This window comes from Musca domestica, unplaced genomic scaffold (assembly GCF_030504385.1).
Source record: "Musca domestica strain aabys unplaced genomic scaffold, Musca_domestica.polishedcontigs.V.1.1 5, whole genome shotgun sequence".
Taxonomy (NCBI): domain Eukaryota; kingdom Metazoa; phylum Arthropoda; class Insecta; order Diptera; family Muscidae; genus Musca; species Musca domestica.
The window spans coordinates 9,651,128-9,666,663 of NW_026712346.1; the positions used below are offsets into that span (position 1 = coordinate 9,651,128).

Sequence of the window (15,536 nt, forward strand, 5' to 3'; positions counted from 1 at the left end):
ATATTTTGTGAAGAGCCTACGAGACGTGGATTTTTAAAGAATATTTTTTGAAGAGCCTACAAGACGTGAATTAACAAAAATTTTTTTTTGAAGAGCCTACAAAACGTGGATTTAAAAATTTTTTTTGAAGAGCTTACAGGACTTGGATTTTTATAAAATATTTTTTGAAGAGCCTACGAGACGTGGATTTTTAAAGAATATTTTTTGAAGAGCCTACAACACGTGAATTAAAAAAAAATATTTTTTGAAGAGCCTACAAAACGTGGATTTAATTTTTTTTTTTTGAAGAGCCTACAGGACTTGGATTTTTATAAAATATTTTCTGAAGATTCTGCAAGACGTTGATTTTTATAAAATATTTTTTGAAGAGTCTACAAGACGTGAATTTTTATAAAATATTTTTTGAAGAATCTACAAGATGTGGATTTTTATAAAATATTTTTTGAAGAGTCTACAAGATGTGGATTTTTATAAAATATTTTTTGAAGAGTCTACAAGATGTGGATTTTTATAAAATATTTTTTGAAGAGTCTACAAGACGTGGATTATTATAAAATATTTTTTGAAGAGTCTACAAGACGTGAATTTTTATAAAATATTTTTTGAAGAGCCTACAAGACGTGAATTAAAAAAATATTTTTTGAAGAGCCTACAAAACCTGGATTTTAAATTTTTTTTTTGAAGAGCCTACAGGACGTGGATTTTTATAAAATATTTTTTGAAGAGTCTACAAGACGTGGATTTTTATAAAATATTTTTTGAAGAGTATACAAGACGTGGATTTTTATAAAATATTTTTTTAAGAGTCTACAAGACGTGGATTTTTATAAAATATTTTTTTAAGAGTCTACAAGACGTGGATTTTTATAAAATATTTTTTGAAGAGTCTACAAGACGTGGATTTTTTAAAATATTTTTTGAAGAGTCTACAAGACGTGGATTTTTATAAAAAATTTTTTGAAGAGTCTACAAGTCGTGGATTTTTATAAAATATTTTTTGAAGAGTCTACAAGACATGGATTTTTATAAAATATTTTTGAAGAGTCTACAAGACGTGGATTTTTATAAAATATTTTTTTAAGAGTCTAAAAGACGTGGATTTTTATAAAATATTTTTTGAAGAGTCTACAAGACGTGGATTTTTATAAAAAATGTTTTAAAGAGTCTACAAGACGTGGATTTTTATAAAATATTTTTTGAAGAGTCTACAAGACGTGAATTTTTATAAAATATTTTTTGAAGAATCTACAAGATGTGGATTTTTATAAAATATTTTTGAAGAGTCTACAAGACGTGGATTTTTTTAAAATATTTTTTGAAGAGTCTACAAGATGTGGATTTTTATAAAATATTTTTGAAGAGTCTACAAGACGTGGATTTTTTTAAAATATTTTTTGAAGAGTCTACAAGACGTGGATTTTTATAAAAAATGTTTTAAAGAGTCTACAAGACGGGGATTTTTATAAAAAATTTTTTGAAGAGTCTACAAGACGTGGATTTTTATAAAAAATGTTTTAAAGAGTCTACAAGACGTGGATTTTTATAAAATATTTTTTGAAGAGTCTACAAGACGTGAACTTTTATAAAATATTTTTTGAAGAATCTACAAGATGTGGATTTTTATAAAATATTTTTGAAGAGTCTACAAGACGTGGATTTTTTTAAAATATTTTTTGAAGAGTCTACAAGACGTGGATTTTTATAAAAAAAATTTTAAAGAGTCTACAAGACGTGGATTTTTATAAAATATTTTTTAAAGAGTCTACAAGACGTGGATTTTTTTAAAATATTTTTTGAAGAGTCTACAAGACGTGGATTTTTATAAAAAAAAATTTAAAGAGTCTACAAGACGTGGATTTTTATAAAATATTTTTTAAAGAGTCTACAAGACGTGGATTTTTTTAAAATATTTTTTGAAGAGTCTACAAGACGTGGATTTTTATAAAAAAATTTTTAAAGAGTCTACAAGACGTGGATTTTTATAAAATATTTTTTAAAGAGTCTACATGGGTTTTTAAAATATATTTTTGAAGAAACTTCGAACATTTCTATACGCAGAAATTCATATTTTGATAGAAAAAAATGCTATTATATTTACACAATTTAATAAGCGATAAATTATTTTGGAGAAATGAAGTAAAAAAATATTTAAGGTATTGAAATAATGGTTTAAAGGAAAATTATAAATAAGTGGCCCGCCGAAAATAAGTTATTTTTTGTAGATATGTGTGAAATAAAAGGATAATTATAACCTTTCTCATTCACTATCGAAATTAAACTATTTTTTTAGGAGAGCAAAAATATATAGGTAGTTAAATTTATGTACACCAATATTTCTAACGGTGTATTTATAAAAATTTCCGGCAGCACCTTCCTCGTCGGCTGCTCGAATAAAACCAAAGACAGAAAATTCAAAACAATTTATTTATTACAATTGTTTTGGTGAACACTCAGAGATCCCATGGGATACTCTTTGCCTACCCCTGGTATAGAATCATGTCCAGGCGAGCTTAGTTAATTTTAATTTAGAGATAATAGTAGTTCATACTCTGTAATTGTAATTGAATAAATACATCAACAAAGCTATCAGGGACCCATATTACTTAGGGAGTTATTCAGTGAAATTTGCAATTTAAAATCGAGCTTGTTCGAATATTGAAAACCAATACTCCTATTTCTTCCACCTCGTTGTTGTTGTAGCAGTTTTTGACATGCTCCGTTGTTTGTTTTCTGACTAATCCGGTTCTTCTTCGATGTCCAGGTTTAGGAATTCTGCTACCTTTATGGGCTGTAGGCAGAGATCCTCTGGACGGAGTTGGGTAGGTTTGGCTGGACAATTAAACAGGTGCAGCGTATTGTGCGGGCCTGTCGTAACACTGTGCGTCCTCAGCGTAAGCCATGACTTTAGTTCCGCTTTGTTCTAGATCTTTTAATATGATGTTGTGCAAGTGTAGGCTAACATATTGAGAGTCTCTAGAATGTAGTAAGATCACATACCATCATTCCGCTTTATGCTTCCAATGGTTTTAAGATCTTGGATTATATTTAAGAATAAAGTAAAAATGAAAAAATAGTATTCATACTGCCCCATTAATAATGGACAGAGTTGGCATCACATCCAACGATGAGATGGCTTTTGTTTTCCAGCTCCGTGGACAGCTTCTCTACTACTTGGCCAGGCGGGTCGGGAAGTTAATAGGGCAGGTATGCTAAATAAATAAAAAGGTATTGCAGAAAATCTATTTAAAGAAATTTGAAACGCGGCTCGATACCCCTGTTACATATTTTAAAATTATATTTAAGAATAAAGTAAAGAATGGACTCAACTCTGGCATTAGTATTCATACTGCCCCATTAATAATGGACAGTGCTGGCATCACATCCTACGATGAGATGGCTTTTGTTTTCCAGCTCCGTGAACAGCTTCTCTACTGCTTCATAGGGCAGGTATGCTAAATAAATAAAAAGGTATTGCGGAAAATATATTTAATAAAAATTGTTAGTATAGAACAGGACTAGACAGAGAAATTCAAAACTATTTTGTGATTGCACGAGTTTTGAAATAAAAAATATTGAAAGTTACTCTTTATGTCTCTATGCAAAGTCAGAAATACTTTGTGGCTTTTTTTAATTTTTATATCTGTATGTTTTGAACAGCCTTCGATACGAGGATTTTTCAAAGAGCCTTCTATACGTCGATTTTTTCAGAGAAAAACTTCTCAGACGTGGATTTTTTAACAAATATTTTGTGAAGAGCCTACGAGACGTGGATTTTTAAAGAATATTTTTTGAAGAGCCTACAAGACGTGAATTAACAAAAATTTTTTTTTGAAGAGCCTACAAAACGTGGATTTAAAAATTTTTTTTGAAGAGCTTACAGGACTTGGATTTTTATAAAATATTTTTTGAAGAGCCTACGAGACGTGGATTTTTAAAGAATATTTTTTGAAGAGCCTACAACACGTGAATTAAAAAAAAAAATATTTTTTGAAGAGCCTACAGGACTTGGATTTTTATAAAATATTTTTTGAAGAGCCTACAATACGTGGATTTTTATAAAATATTTTTTGAAGATTCTGCAAGACGTTGATTTTTATAAAATATTTTTTGAAGAGTCTACAAGACGTGAATTTTTATAAAATATTTTTTGAAGAATCTACAAGATGTGGATTTTTATAAAATATTTTTTGAAGAGTCTACAAGATGTGGATTTTTATAAAATATTTTTTGAAGAGTCTACAAGATGTGGATTTTTATAAAATATTTTTTGAAGAGTCTACAAGACGTGGATTATTATAAAATATTTTTTAAAGAGTCTACAAGACGTGAATTTTTATAAAATATTTTTTGAAGAGCCTACAAGACGTGAATTAAAAAAATATTTTTTGAAGAGCCTACAAAACCTGGGTTTTAAATTTTTTTTTTGAAGAGCCTACAGGACGTGGATTTTTATAAAATATTTTTTGAAGAGTCTACAAGACGTGGATTTTTATAAAATATTTTTTGAAGAGTATACAAGACGTGGATTTTTATAAAATATTTTTTTAAGAGTCTACAAGACGTGGATTTTTATAAAATATTTTTTGAAGAGTCTACAAGACGTGGATTTTTTTAAAATATTTTTTGAAGAGTCTACAAGACGTGGATTTTTATAAAAAATTTTTTGAAGAGTCTACAAGTCGTGGATTTTTATAAAATATTTTTTGAAGAGTCTACAAGACATGGATTTTTATAAAATATTTTTGAAGAGTCTACAAGACGTGGATTTTTATAAAATATTTTTTTAAGAGTCTAAAAGACGTGGATTTTTATAAAATATTTTTTGAAGAGTCTACAAGACGTGGATTTTTATAAAAAATGTTTTAAAGAGTCTACAAGACGTGGATTTTTATAAAATATTTTTTGAAGAGTCTACAAGACGTGAATTTTTATAAAATATTTTTTGAAGAATCTACAAGATGTGGATTTTTATAAAATATTTTTGAAGAGTCTACAAGACGTGGATTTTTTTAAAATATTTTTTGAAGGGTCTACAAGACGTGGATTTTTATAAAAAATGTTTTAAAGAGTCTACAAGACGGGGATTTTTATAAAAAATTTTTTGAAGAGTCTACAAGACGTGGATTTTTATAAAAAATGTTTTAAAGAGTCTACAAGACGTGGATTTTTATAAAATATTTTTTGAAGAGTCTACAAGACGTGAACTTTTATAAAATATTTTTTGAAGAATCTACAAGATGTGGATTTTTATAAAATATTTTTGAAGAGTCTACAAGACGTGGATTTTTTTAAAATATTTTTTGAAGAGTCTACAAGACGTGGATTTTTATAAAAAAAATTTTAAAGAGTCTACAAGACGTGGATTTTTATAAAATATTTTTTAAAGAGTCTACAAGACGTGGATTTTTTTAAAATATTTTTTGAAGAGTCTACAAGACGTGGATTTTTATAAAAAAAATTTTTAAAGAGTCTACAAGACGTGGATTTTTATAAAATATTTTTTAAAGAGTCTACAAGACGTGGATTTTTTTAAAATATTTTTTGAAGAGTCTACAAGACGTGGATTTTTATAAAAAAAATTTTAAAGAGTCTACAAGACGTGGATTTTTTTAAAATATTTTTTGAAGAGTCTACAAGACGTGGATTTTTATAAAAAATGTTTTAAAGAGTCTACAAGACGGGGATTTTTATAAAAAATTTTTTGAAGAGTCTACAAGACGTGGATTTTTATAAAAAATGTTTTAAAGAGTCTACAAGACGTGGATTTTTATAAAATATTTTTTGAAGAGTCTACAAGACGTGAATTTTTATAAAATATTTTTTGAAGAATCTACAAGATGTGGATTTTTATAAAATATTTTTGAAGAGTCTACAAGACGTGGATTTTTTTAAAATATTTTTTGAAGAGTCTACAAGACGTGGATTTTTTTAAAATATTTTTTGAAGAGTCTACAAGACGTGGATTTTTATAAAATATTTTTTAAAGAGTCTACAAGACGTGGATTTTTTTAAAATATTTTTTGAAGAGTCTACAAGACGTGGATTTTTATAAAAAAATGTTTAAAGAGTCTACAAGACGTGGATTTTTATAAAATATTTTTTAAAGAGTCTACAAGACGTGGATTTTTATAAAATATTTTTTAAAGAGTCTACAAGACGTGGATTTTTATAAAAAAATTTTTAAAGAGTCTACAAGACGTGGATTTTTATAAAAAAAACCAAAAAACCAATACTCCTATTTCTTCCACCTCGTTGTTGTTGTAGCAGTTTTTGACATGCTCCGTTGTTTGTTTTCTGACTAATCCGGTTCTTCTTCGATGTCCAGGTTTAGGAATTCTGCTACCTTTATGGGCTGTAGGCAGAGATCCTCTGGACGGAGTTGGGTAGGTTTGGCTGGACAATTAAACAGGTGCAGCGTATTGTGCGGGCCTGTATCGCACGCTGGGCAGGCGTTCCGCGCATCTTCGTCAATTCGTGCCCAATACGAATTGAGACGGCTGTACCATCCTGAACGTAGTTGGGCGAAAACTACCCTGGTTTGCCTAGGCAGCCGACGTTCTTCAGCTGCAATGGATGAGGGGTGGACTCCGAGTATGGCATTCATACTGTAATTACTAACTACCTCTGCGACTGCATCAGTATGAATGCTATTCAGACCCGTTAGATAGGCTTCATGATCTAGGGGCTCTCTCTTATATCGCTGGACCTCTCTCTCTAGATCATGCAGGTCCTTCCTAACACGCCTGGGTGAGGGAGTTCTATCCACCATATGGTGGTTAGGGTGACTTCCACGATAACACCCAAGCAGGTACTGCAACGAAAGCATATGATTATGCTGACGTAAGGGAAAAACCTTCATCTCCTCATGTAAATGGTCCACAGGAGTCATGAAGAGGCACCCTGTTGCAGTTCTCAGGGCGGCATTCTGGCAGGTCTTTATACTTTTCCACTGCGTTGCACTCGTATTCGCCGACCACAGTGGAGCCGTATAGCTAACCACAGACCGACGTATCGCTTTATAAGAGGTCAACAAGGTTTCCTTATCCGCACCCCAAGTGCTGCCGGCCAGCGCCTTGAGGACCTTGTTCCTACTGTGGCTTGCGCGGAAGACTTGAACATGCTATCGAATGTGACCCCAAGGATATTGGGGTAGTTGGTGGTTGGAATTATGTGCCCCTCGACCTGCACATTCAGATGTGTTCTCATCTCCGCAGTCCATGTTGTAAATAGTGTGGTCGTCGATTTAGTGGCGAATATTTTCATATTCCTCGCATGGAAGAAGGCGGCAAGCTCCGCGAGATAGTTATTCACCCTGACACATATGTCATCAACTACAGGACCCGAAGCCATGATCGTACAGTCATCCGCATAAGTTACGATCTCGATGCCGTCTGGAGGCCGCGGAATTCTGGAAAGGTAGATGTTAAACAGTTCTGGAGATATTACCCCACCTTGGGGAACTCCCTGTTTCACTCTACGAGGCTTGGACTTCTTATTCCGGAATTCCACGTACGACTGGCGTCCACACATATAGTTGACTATCCAACGTTTCAAACTTGGCCGGAGGGTAGTACGAAGCAACGTCCTCGAACAGCGTGGCATGATTGACCGTATCAAAGGCCTTTGATAGGTCGAGAGCCACCACTACTGTTCTGGTTGAGTCCTCGACTGATATGTGTGGATATGGCGTGCAATGCTGTTGTAGTGCTATGTAGTGGACGGAAACCGTGTTGATGGTTAGCAACTGATACTGGGGAGGAGTAAGGCCTCGAGAGTCTTTGCTACTGGCGACAAAAGCGAAATTGGCCTGTATGATTCGCCTTTGCTGGCATCCTTGCCAGGCTTCAGTAGCGGGACCACCCTGCCCATTTTCCAGGCTTCGGGAACTATGTGGGTGGCTAACGACAAGTTAAGGACTTTGGTTAGATACTCAACTCCCGGTGTATCCAATTTCTTCAACATTACCATTGATATTCCGTACGGGCCCAACGCTTTAGATGACTTAACGTTTCGTATGACATTCGCAACATCACCCATCGTAAACTGTGGAGGTACATTCTCGCCGGGAAGAGGGGGGGGTGCATTCTCGTTTACCATGCAAAATGTTGAGAAGTCAATTTGCTCTGCCTACGCTGATCCCCTCTGGTCATTATCTAGGACGGAATGCCGTTGCAATTGAATTGCAAGAATGATGCACTGTCCGGAATTGGAACATCAACATGTGGCGTTAGGTGCTGTGGTAAAGGTTGCTGTTCTGGAGACTGCAGGGGAGTTCCATAATCCGACGACGACTCGGAAGTTGACGACGAGGTCGTGGACTCACTGGGGACTACGTTGGTACAGCACGATGCAACATAGTCCCTATCGATATAGTCTCGCAACCGGGTTAAACCGGAACATTCCTAAACTGCACCCATCCTCTGCATCGATTACATCGCACCGAGACTGATCTATGGTGGATGGTGTTTTGGCAAACCGTACAGAACCAGGGTACGGGGTTTTCCTCAAGCCCGGCACGGACCAAAAGAATCCGGAGCAAGCATTCCGAAATGTGCTGCTCCCAATACAGACAAATAAACAAACACGAGCATGTATACACTGGGTTGGCAGCCGCTGACCGAAACTGGATTGTTGTTGTTTCGGGTCAATCAGGTGTCGCAGAACTCACTGCCGTGGGATTGTTTCCACCTTGTGGTGGAGGATACTAATATTTCGCCACAGCCGAACATAACCCTTTTTTATTTTTTGTTTTTTACATTTTAAAAATGTTTTTAAATAATAATTATCGTCTTTAATTCCCCAGGTAATCCAACAAAGTTGAATGGAGATTATGAAAGCGAAAGGAAAGTCTCGTTAACTGTTGCAGCTCATCGAAAATCTATTTCGTGTAGGAAGCATTCCAGTTCAGAGCCAACCAAAACTAATTTCAAGCGTCAACTGCTTGGAAGGTGTAATCAGTCGCATGTTTTGCGTTTTGAAAGTGCTTATAGTGATCCATATTTAGAATGTTGTGAAAAAATTGGCGAAGGGGCATTTGGAGAGGTATTTTTGTACAAATCTCCAACCCAAAAAGAGGCCGATAATGTCGTTTTAAAAATAATACCTATTGAGGGCCTACAATTAGTAAACGGAGAGATCCAAAAAACTTATGAACAAATACTGCAGGAAGTTGTTATTTCCATGGAACTGTGCGCCCTTGGCCACGAAAACAGAGGAATAAGTTTTGCCAATGGATTTGTAAACATACAAGCGGTAAACTGAAATATTTAAGTCCTATTTATGATAAATGTTATTAAAACTACTCCGAATATAGGTCAAATGTGTTAAGGGGCACTACCCAGCGCACCTACAAAAGCTTTGGGAAGAATATGACGATCGAAAAGAATCCGAAAATGATCATCCCCAGTGTTTCATGTCCGATCAAATATATGTTGTTTTGGAAATGGCTTTTAGTGGTAAAGATATGGAAAAGTTTATTTTCAAGAATGCTGAGCAATCATATTATGCCCTCCAACAGGTAATTTTGACCTGAGAGAACTAAATAATCAAAGGGAAAATTAACCAATAAATTCCGATTTGCTTTGTTTCAGATTGTATTTGCCCTCGCAGTGGGAGAGATGGTCTATGAATTTGAACATCGTGACTTGCACTGGGGCAATATTCTAATTGCCACAACGAATGAAAAGTATATATGTTATAAGCTCAAAAATCAGGTTATAAGTTTGCCGACTAAAGGCGTTAAGGCTACAGTCATTGACTACACGCTTTCGCGCATAACGTACGGAGATTGTTGTTATTACAATGATCTATCTCTTGATAAGGATCTTTTCGCCGCGACGGGAGACTATCAGTTTGACATATATCGCATGATGCGCGATATTTTAAAGTAAGTTAAATTTTTGGTTGTACAATATCAACCACCTAACGGTTTATTTTTTTCAGTGACAAGTGGGAAACTTTTGAGCCCAAAACCAATGTATTTTGGATATCATATATTATATCAAAGCTTTTAAATAATGTGAAATATAAAAATAATAGAACTAAACTGCATTTAGAATATATTAAAAAGCTCCGCACTTTGGAATCCACAATTCTGTCATATAAAAGTTGTATGGACTTCGCCATGAACCTAATAATGGACATATAAAATATATTTATTATTACTTTGTACCCTTTATTTTATATTATATTGATATTTATTTATTTTATAATTTTATTGTATATCTATAATGTTTATTTTCAAATTTATAAACTTTGTATTCTTAAACAATTTGTGTATTCATGTATTAGCAGCCATTTTAAGCTTTCGTCAATTTTTGATATGTAAGTATTTCCACAACCATTGTTATGTGATATAGGTCTGTATTGGACAGAATGGTGTAACAGGAACGCTAATCCCCCACCTCCACTTCTGGTGCGATTTTTCCTCAATACGTTGTAACCATTGCAACTTTGTAAGCTACAATTTTCATTGAGCTTGGTTTCCTGCACCGCTGTGATCTTAATATTCCTCCGATTCATAAAATCCACTATCTCATCAATTTTACCTCGGAGTCCGTTGCAATTGATTTGCAAGAATGATGCACTGTCCGGAATTGAAACATCAACATTGTTATGTGATCTTTTTGAACTATAAATAAATCATTTGAAGTATATGAGCTCATGATCTCATCTACACAAGAATTCGTGGATGCTATATTGGCCGCTTTCTTACAATCTAATAAATAAATGAAAATGCGTTATGAACTGCCGTGTCAACCTTTTGGTAATGAAAACTCTTAGAAAAAATGTATTGACATTTTAAACTGCAAATTCCTACGAAAGTGGTTTAAAAATGCAGTACTTACCGAAAATGGCAGTACCGTTATACCAAATATAGGTACCTACCTACCGAATATTATGAGGTCCCGTTTAGACCGACCTGAAACATACTTTGTACAACTGATTCTTCATGAAACCCCTAAGACTGTATCAAATTTAAAACTCTATCGTAACTTTTCCGAAGTATAGAGCAAAATATTTGAGGCCCTTTGTGTTTGGTTAAGCTATATAAAATGGACCCCAAAAGCGTTTGACCCGAAACCCCTTTTAGGGATTTTTATCTATTAACCAAACAATTTTCCAAGTGTAATATCCCGCAGTGCAATTACTGACGATAGCGCTTAGTCACCGTATAACGTTACATGTAAGTTAAGGTTACTTTTAAGGTTTCGGAAGAATTTTCCGAGGATATGAATCCTCTTTCTAAATTTTCAATTTCCTCCACTATTTTGTATAGTCGGCATATAACAAAGCTCTTCATATTCGGTTTTTCACTGATTGCAGTCCCAATGAATCTTGCATTTTAAATTTTTCATTGGATGGACTATTTCTATACCTAGTCAATTTCTTGCAGTTTTTTGGACTTCAGAATCGATAGTAATTCCTAAATTGAAATCCTGGCAATATGACTTTAATTTAACTATCAAAAATAAAGTTTCATCGATTTATAAAAGTTCGGAACCCCATAAAGTATGTTAAAAAGTTGAAATCTTTGTTGATTGAATTATGTCCGTGAGCCTCCTCATTCACCAGTTGCAATTACGATAGAGGTCCAATCCCACGGCAGCGGGTTCTACGACACCGGATTGACCCGAAACAACAACACTCCAGTTTCGGCCAGCGGCTGCCAACCCAGTGTATACATGTTCGTGTTTGTTTATTTTTCTGTTTTGGGAGCAGCACATCCCGGAATGCTTGCTCCGGATTCTTTTGGTCCGTGTCGGGCTTGAGGAAAACCCCGGACCATGGTTCTGTACGGTTTGCCAAAACACCATCCACCATAGATCAGTCTCGGTGCGATGTAATGGATGCAGAGGATGGGTGCATTTTAGAAATTGTTCCGGTTTAACCCGGTTGCGAGACTATAGCGATAGGGACTATGTTGCTTCGTGCTGCACCAACGTAGTCCCCAGTGAGTCCACGACCTCGTCGTCAACTTCCGAGTCGTCGTCGGAGTATGGAACTCCCCCGCAGTCTCCAGAACAGCAACCTTTACCGCAGCACCTAACGCCACATGTTGCTGTTCCAATCCCGGACAATGCATCGTTCTTGCAGTTCAATTGCAACGGACTCCGAGGTAAAATTGATGAGATAGTGGATTTTATGAATCGGAGGAATATCAAGATCGCAGCGGTGCAGGAAACCAAGCTCAATGAAAATTGTAGCTTACAACGTTGCAATGGTTACAACGTATTGAGGAAAGATCGCACCAGAAGTGGAGGTGGGGGATTAGCGTTCCTGATACACCATTCTGTTCAATACAGACCTATCTCGCTTGAGCTAGTCTCTAGTGACCCGTACATGGAGTGTATGGGGGTAGCAGTCAAGTGTGGTACTGCCGAGGTAGAGGTGCTTAATGTGTATATCCCGCCGGTTAATAGCTGTGAACCGCGTTACTTGCCTAATATAAGCCCACTTTTGGAAGGCAATAACCGCCTGGTACTAGGGGACTTCAATGCCCACCATGAGTTGTAGCATTCCGTCCTAGGTAATGACCAGAGGGGATCAGCGTTGGCAGAGCAGATTGACTGCTCCACATTTTGCACGGTAAACGAGGATGCCCCCACCCGAATAAGAGGAGAGTGTCACAGTTCGCCAGACTTAACCATCGTGTCACCCGGTCTGATAAATGACGTGACTTGGCAACCCGTCATTTCTCTTGGCTCAGACCATCTCCCGATAATCGTCTCCATCAGCAGATCGCCCGATTTCATAACCTCTGAACGCCGCACTTTCCTTAACCATGGGAAAGCCCACTGGCCCGAGTTCAGAGAGTTCACCAACCTTCGCTTCAGAGAACTGCCCGATCCTTCTGATGTTCGGGTAGCTGAAAGGATTTTCCGGGACATCATCAAAGCTGTAGCCGCTCGCTATATACCTGCTGGTCGAATACCCGAAGTAAGACCAAATTTCCCAGCAGAGGCAGCGGGATTAGCGAATGAGCGTGATGAGCTCCGACGTACCAACCCTACTGATCCCAGAGTCAGTGAACTGACAGTGGAAGTCAACCGGTTGGTACAGGAGCATAAGCGGAAAAAGTGGCTAGACCATCTGATTTGTTGCAACATCGGAACCGATTTGAGTAAACTGTGGGTAACGGTAGTCACTCTTGAACCCTGGGAAAAAGGATGATAGGACAGCAGTCACATTTAACGACGTAACTGTGACTGATCCGAAGAGGTGCGCTGGCAGTTTTAACCGCCAATTTGTCGAGCACCCCGAGAGTGATAGGGCGAGGCGAAGAGTACTACGTCTTATAAGAGCTCTTCCCGCCGAGGATGTACCTCCACAGTTTACGATGGGTGATGTTGCGAATGTCATCCGAAACGCTAAGTCATCTAAAGCGTTGGGCCCGGAAGGAATATCAATGGTAATGTTGAAGCAACTGGATACGCCGGGAGTTGAGTATTTAACCAAAGTCCTTAACTTGTCGTTAGCCACCCACATAGTTCCCGAAGCCTGGAAAATGGGCAGGGTGGTCCCGCTACTGAAGCCTGGCAAGGATGCCAGCAAAGGCGAATCATACAGGCCAATTTCGCTTTTGTCGCCAGTAGCAAAGACTCTCGAGGCCTTACTCCTCCCCAGTATCAGTTGCTAACCATCAACACGGTTTCCGTCCACTACATAGCACTACAACAGCATTGCACGCCATATCCACACATATCAGTCGAGGACTCAACCAGAACAGGCCGTGCCACAGAACAGTAGTGGTGGCTCTCGACCTATCAAAGGCCTTTGATACGGTCAACCATGCCACGCTGTTCGAGGACGTTGAGAACACTACCCTCCGGCCAAGTTTGAAACGTTGGATAGTCAACTATATGTGTGGACGCCAGTCGTACGTGGAATTCCGGAATAAGAAGTCCAAGCCTCGTAGAGTGAAACAGGGAGTTCCCCAAAGGTGGGGTGATATCTCCGGAACTGTTTAACCTCTACCTTTCCGGAATTCCGCGCCCTCCAGACGGCATCGAGATCGTAACTTATGCGGATGATTGTACGATCATGGCGTCGGGTCCTGTAGTTGATGACATATGTGTCAGGGTGAATAATTATCTCGCGGAGCTTGCCGCATTCTTCCACGCGAGGAATATGCAAATATCGGCCACTAAATCGACGGCCACACTATTTACCACATGGACTGCGGAGATGAGAACACAGCTGAATGTGCAGGTCGAGGGGCATATAATTCCGACCACCAACTACCCCAAAATTCTTGGGGTCACATTCGATAGCATGTTCAAGTCTTCCGCGCAAGCCACAGCTATTTGCGATAAAATGAAAAGTAGGAACAAGGTCCTCAAGGCGCTAGCCGGCAGCACTTGGGGTGCGGATAAGGAAACCTTGTTGACCTCTTATAAAGCGATAGGTCGGTCTGTGGTTAGCTATGCGGCTCCAGTGTTGTCGGCGAATACAAGTGCAACGCAGTGGAAATGTATTCAGACCTGCCAGAATGCCGCCCTGAGAACTGCAACAGGGTGCCTCCTCATGACGCCTGTGGACCACTTACATGAGGAGACGAAGGTTCTTCCCTTACGTCAGCATAATCATATGCTTTCGTTGCAGTACCTGCTTGGGTGTTATCGCGGGAGTCACCCTAACCACCATATGGTGGATAGAACTCCCCCACCCAGGCGTGTCAGGAAGGACCTGCACGATCTAGAGAGAGAGGTCCAGCGATATAAGAGAGAGCCTCTAGATCATGAAGCCTATCGAGCAGGTCTGAATAGCATCCATACTGATGCAGTCGCAGAGGTAGTCAATAATTACAGTATGAATGCCATACTCGGAGTCCACCCCCCATCCATTGCAGCTGAAGAACGTCGGCTGCCTAGGCAAACCAGGGTAGTTTTGACCAAACTACGTTCAGGATGGTGCAGCCGTCTCAATTCGTATTGGGCACGAATTGATGAGGATGTGCGAAACGCCTGCCCAGCGTGCGATACAGGCCCGCACAACACGCTGCATTTGTTTAATTGTCCTGCCAAGCCTACCCAACTCCGTCCAGAGGATCTATGGCTACAGCCCATAAAGGTAGCAGAATTCCTAAACCTGGACATTGAGGAAGAACCGGATTAGTCGAAAAAAACAACAGAACGTGTAAAACTGCTACAACAACAACAACGATAGAGGTCACCAAATTTAATATGCGTCTTTCAGACTAAGCACACATGATTCTTAGGATTATTGATGTTACAAAAGGTATATATTTGTTCTCATTTAAATATATCCCACATTTAATATTATCTCCCAATATTCGTCGACCAAATGTGCTTTAAATTTTATGTATGTTGAAGGGCTTAAAAACATTTTTGAAGTTATAATTAATTTGTCAGAAAGTTACAACAAAAGTCCACTTTATGATTTATTTTGTATTCCCCCGTACCTCTTTATATTCGTTATATCATCGTATTTAATTAAATTGTAAATTCTCAATTATCAGTATTATAAAGGTCTTAGCAATATTTTCCAAGTCAAAAGTAATTTTAGAATTCGTA

The 15,536-nt window shown here is 37.3% G+C and overlaps 1 protein-coding gene across 2 annotated transcripts in view; it reads left to right on the forward strand.

Annotated features, from left to right (window-relative positions):
• Positions 1-10,270, forward strand: part of LOC101895394 (serine/threonine-protein kinase haspin homolog) — a 147,791-nt gene extending 137,521 nt beyond the window's left edge. For both annotated transcript variants that reach the window (XM_059128045.1, XM_059128046.1), the window contains exons 3-6: positions 8,804-9,252; positions 9,314-9,517; positions 9,591-9,886; positions 9,943-10,270. In XM_059128045.1, coding sequence (XP_058984028.1) covers positions 8,804-9,252; positions 9,314-9,517; positions 9,591-9,886; positions 9,943-10,147 — 1,154 coding nt within the window. In that variant the 3' untranslated portion in view covers positions 10,148-10,270. The remainder of the gene's footprint in view (positions 1-8,803; positions 9,253-9,313; positions 9,518-9,590; positions 9,887-9,942) is intronic.
• The last annotated feature ends 5,266 nt before the right edge of the window (positions 10,271-15,536 follow it).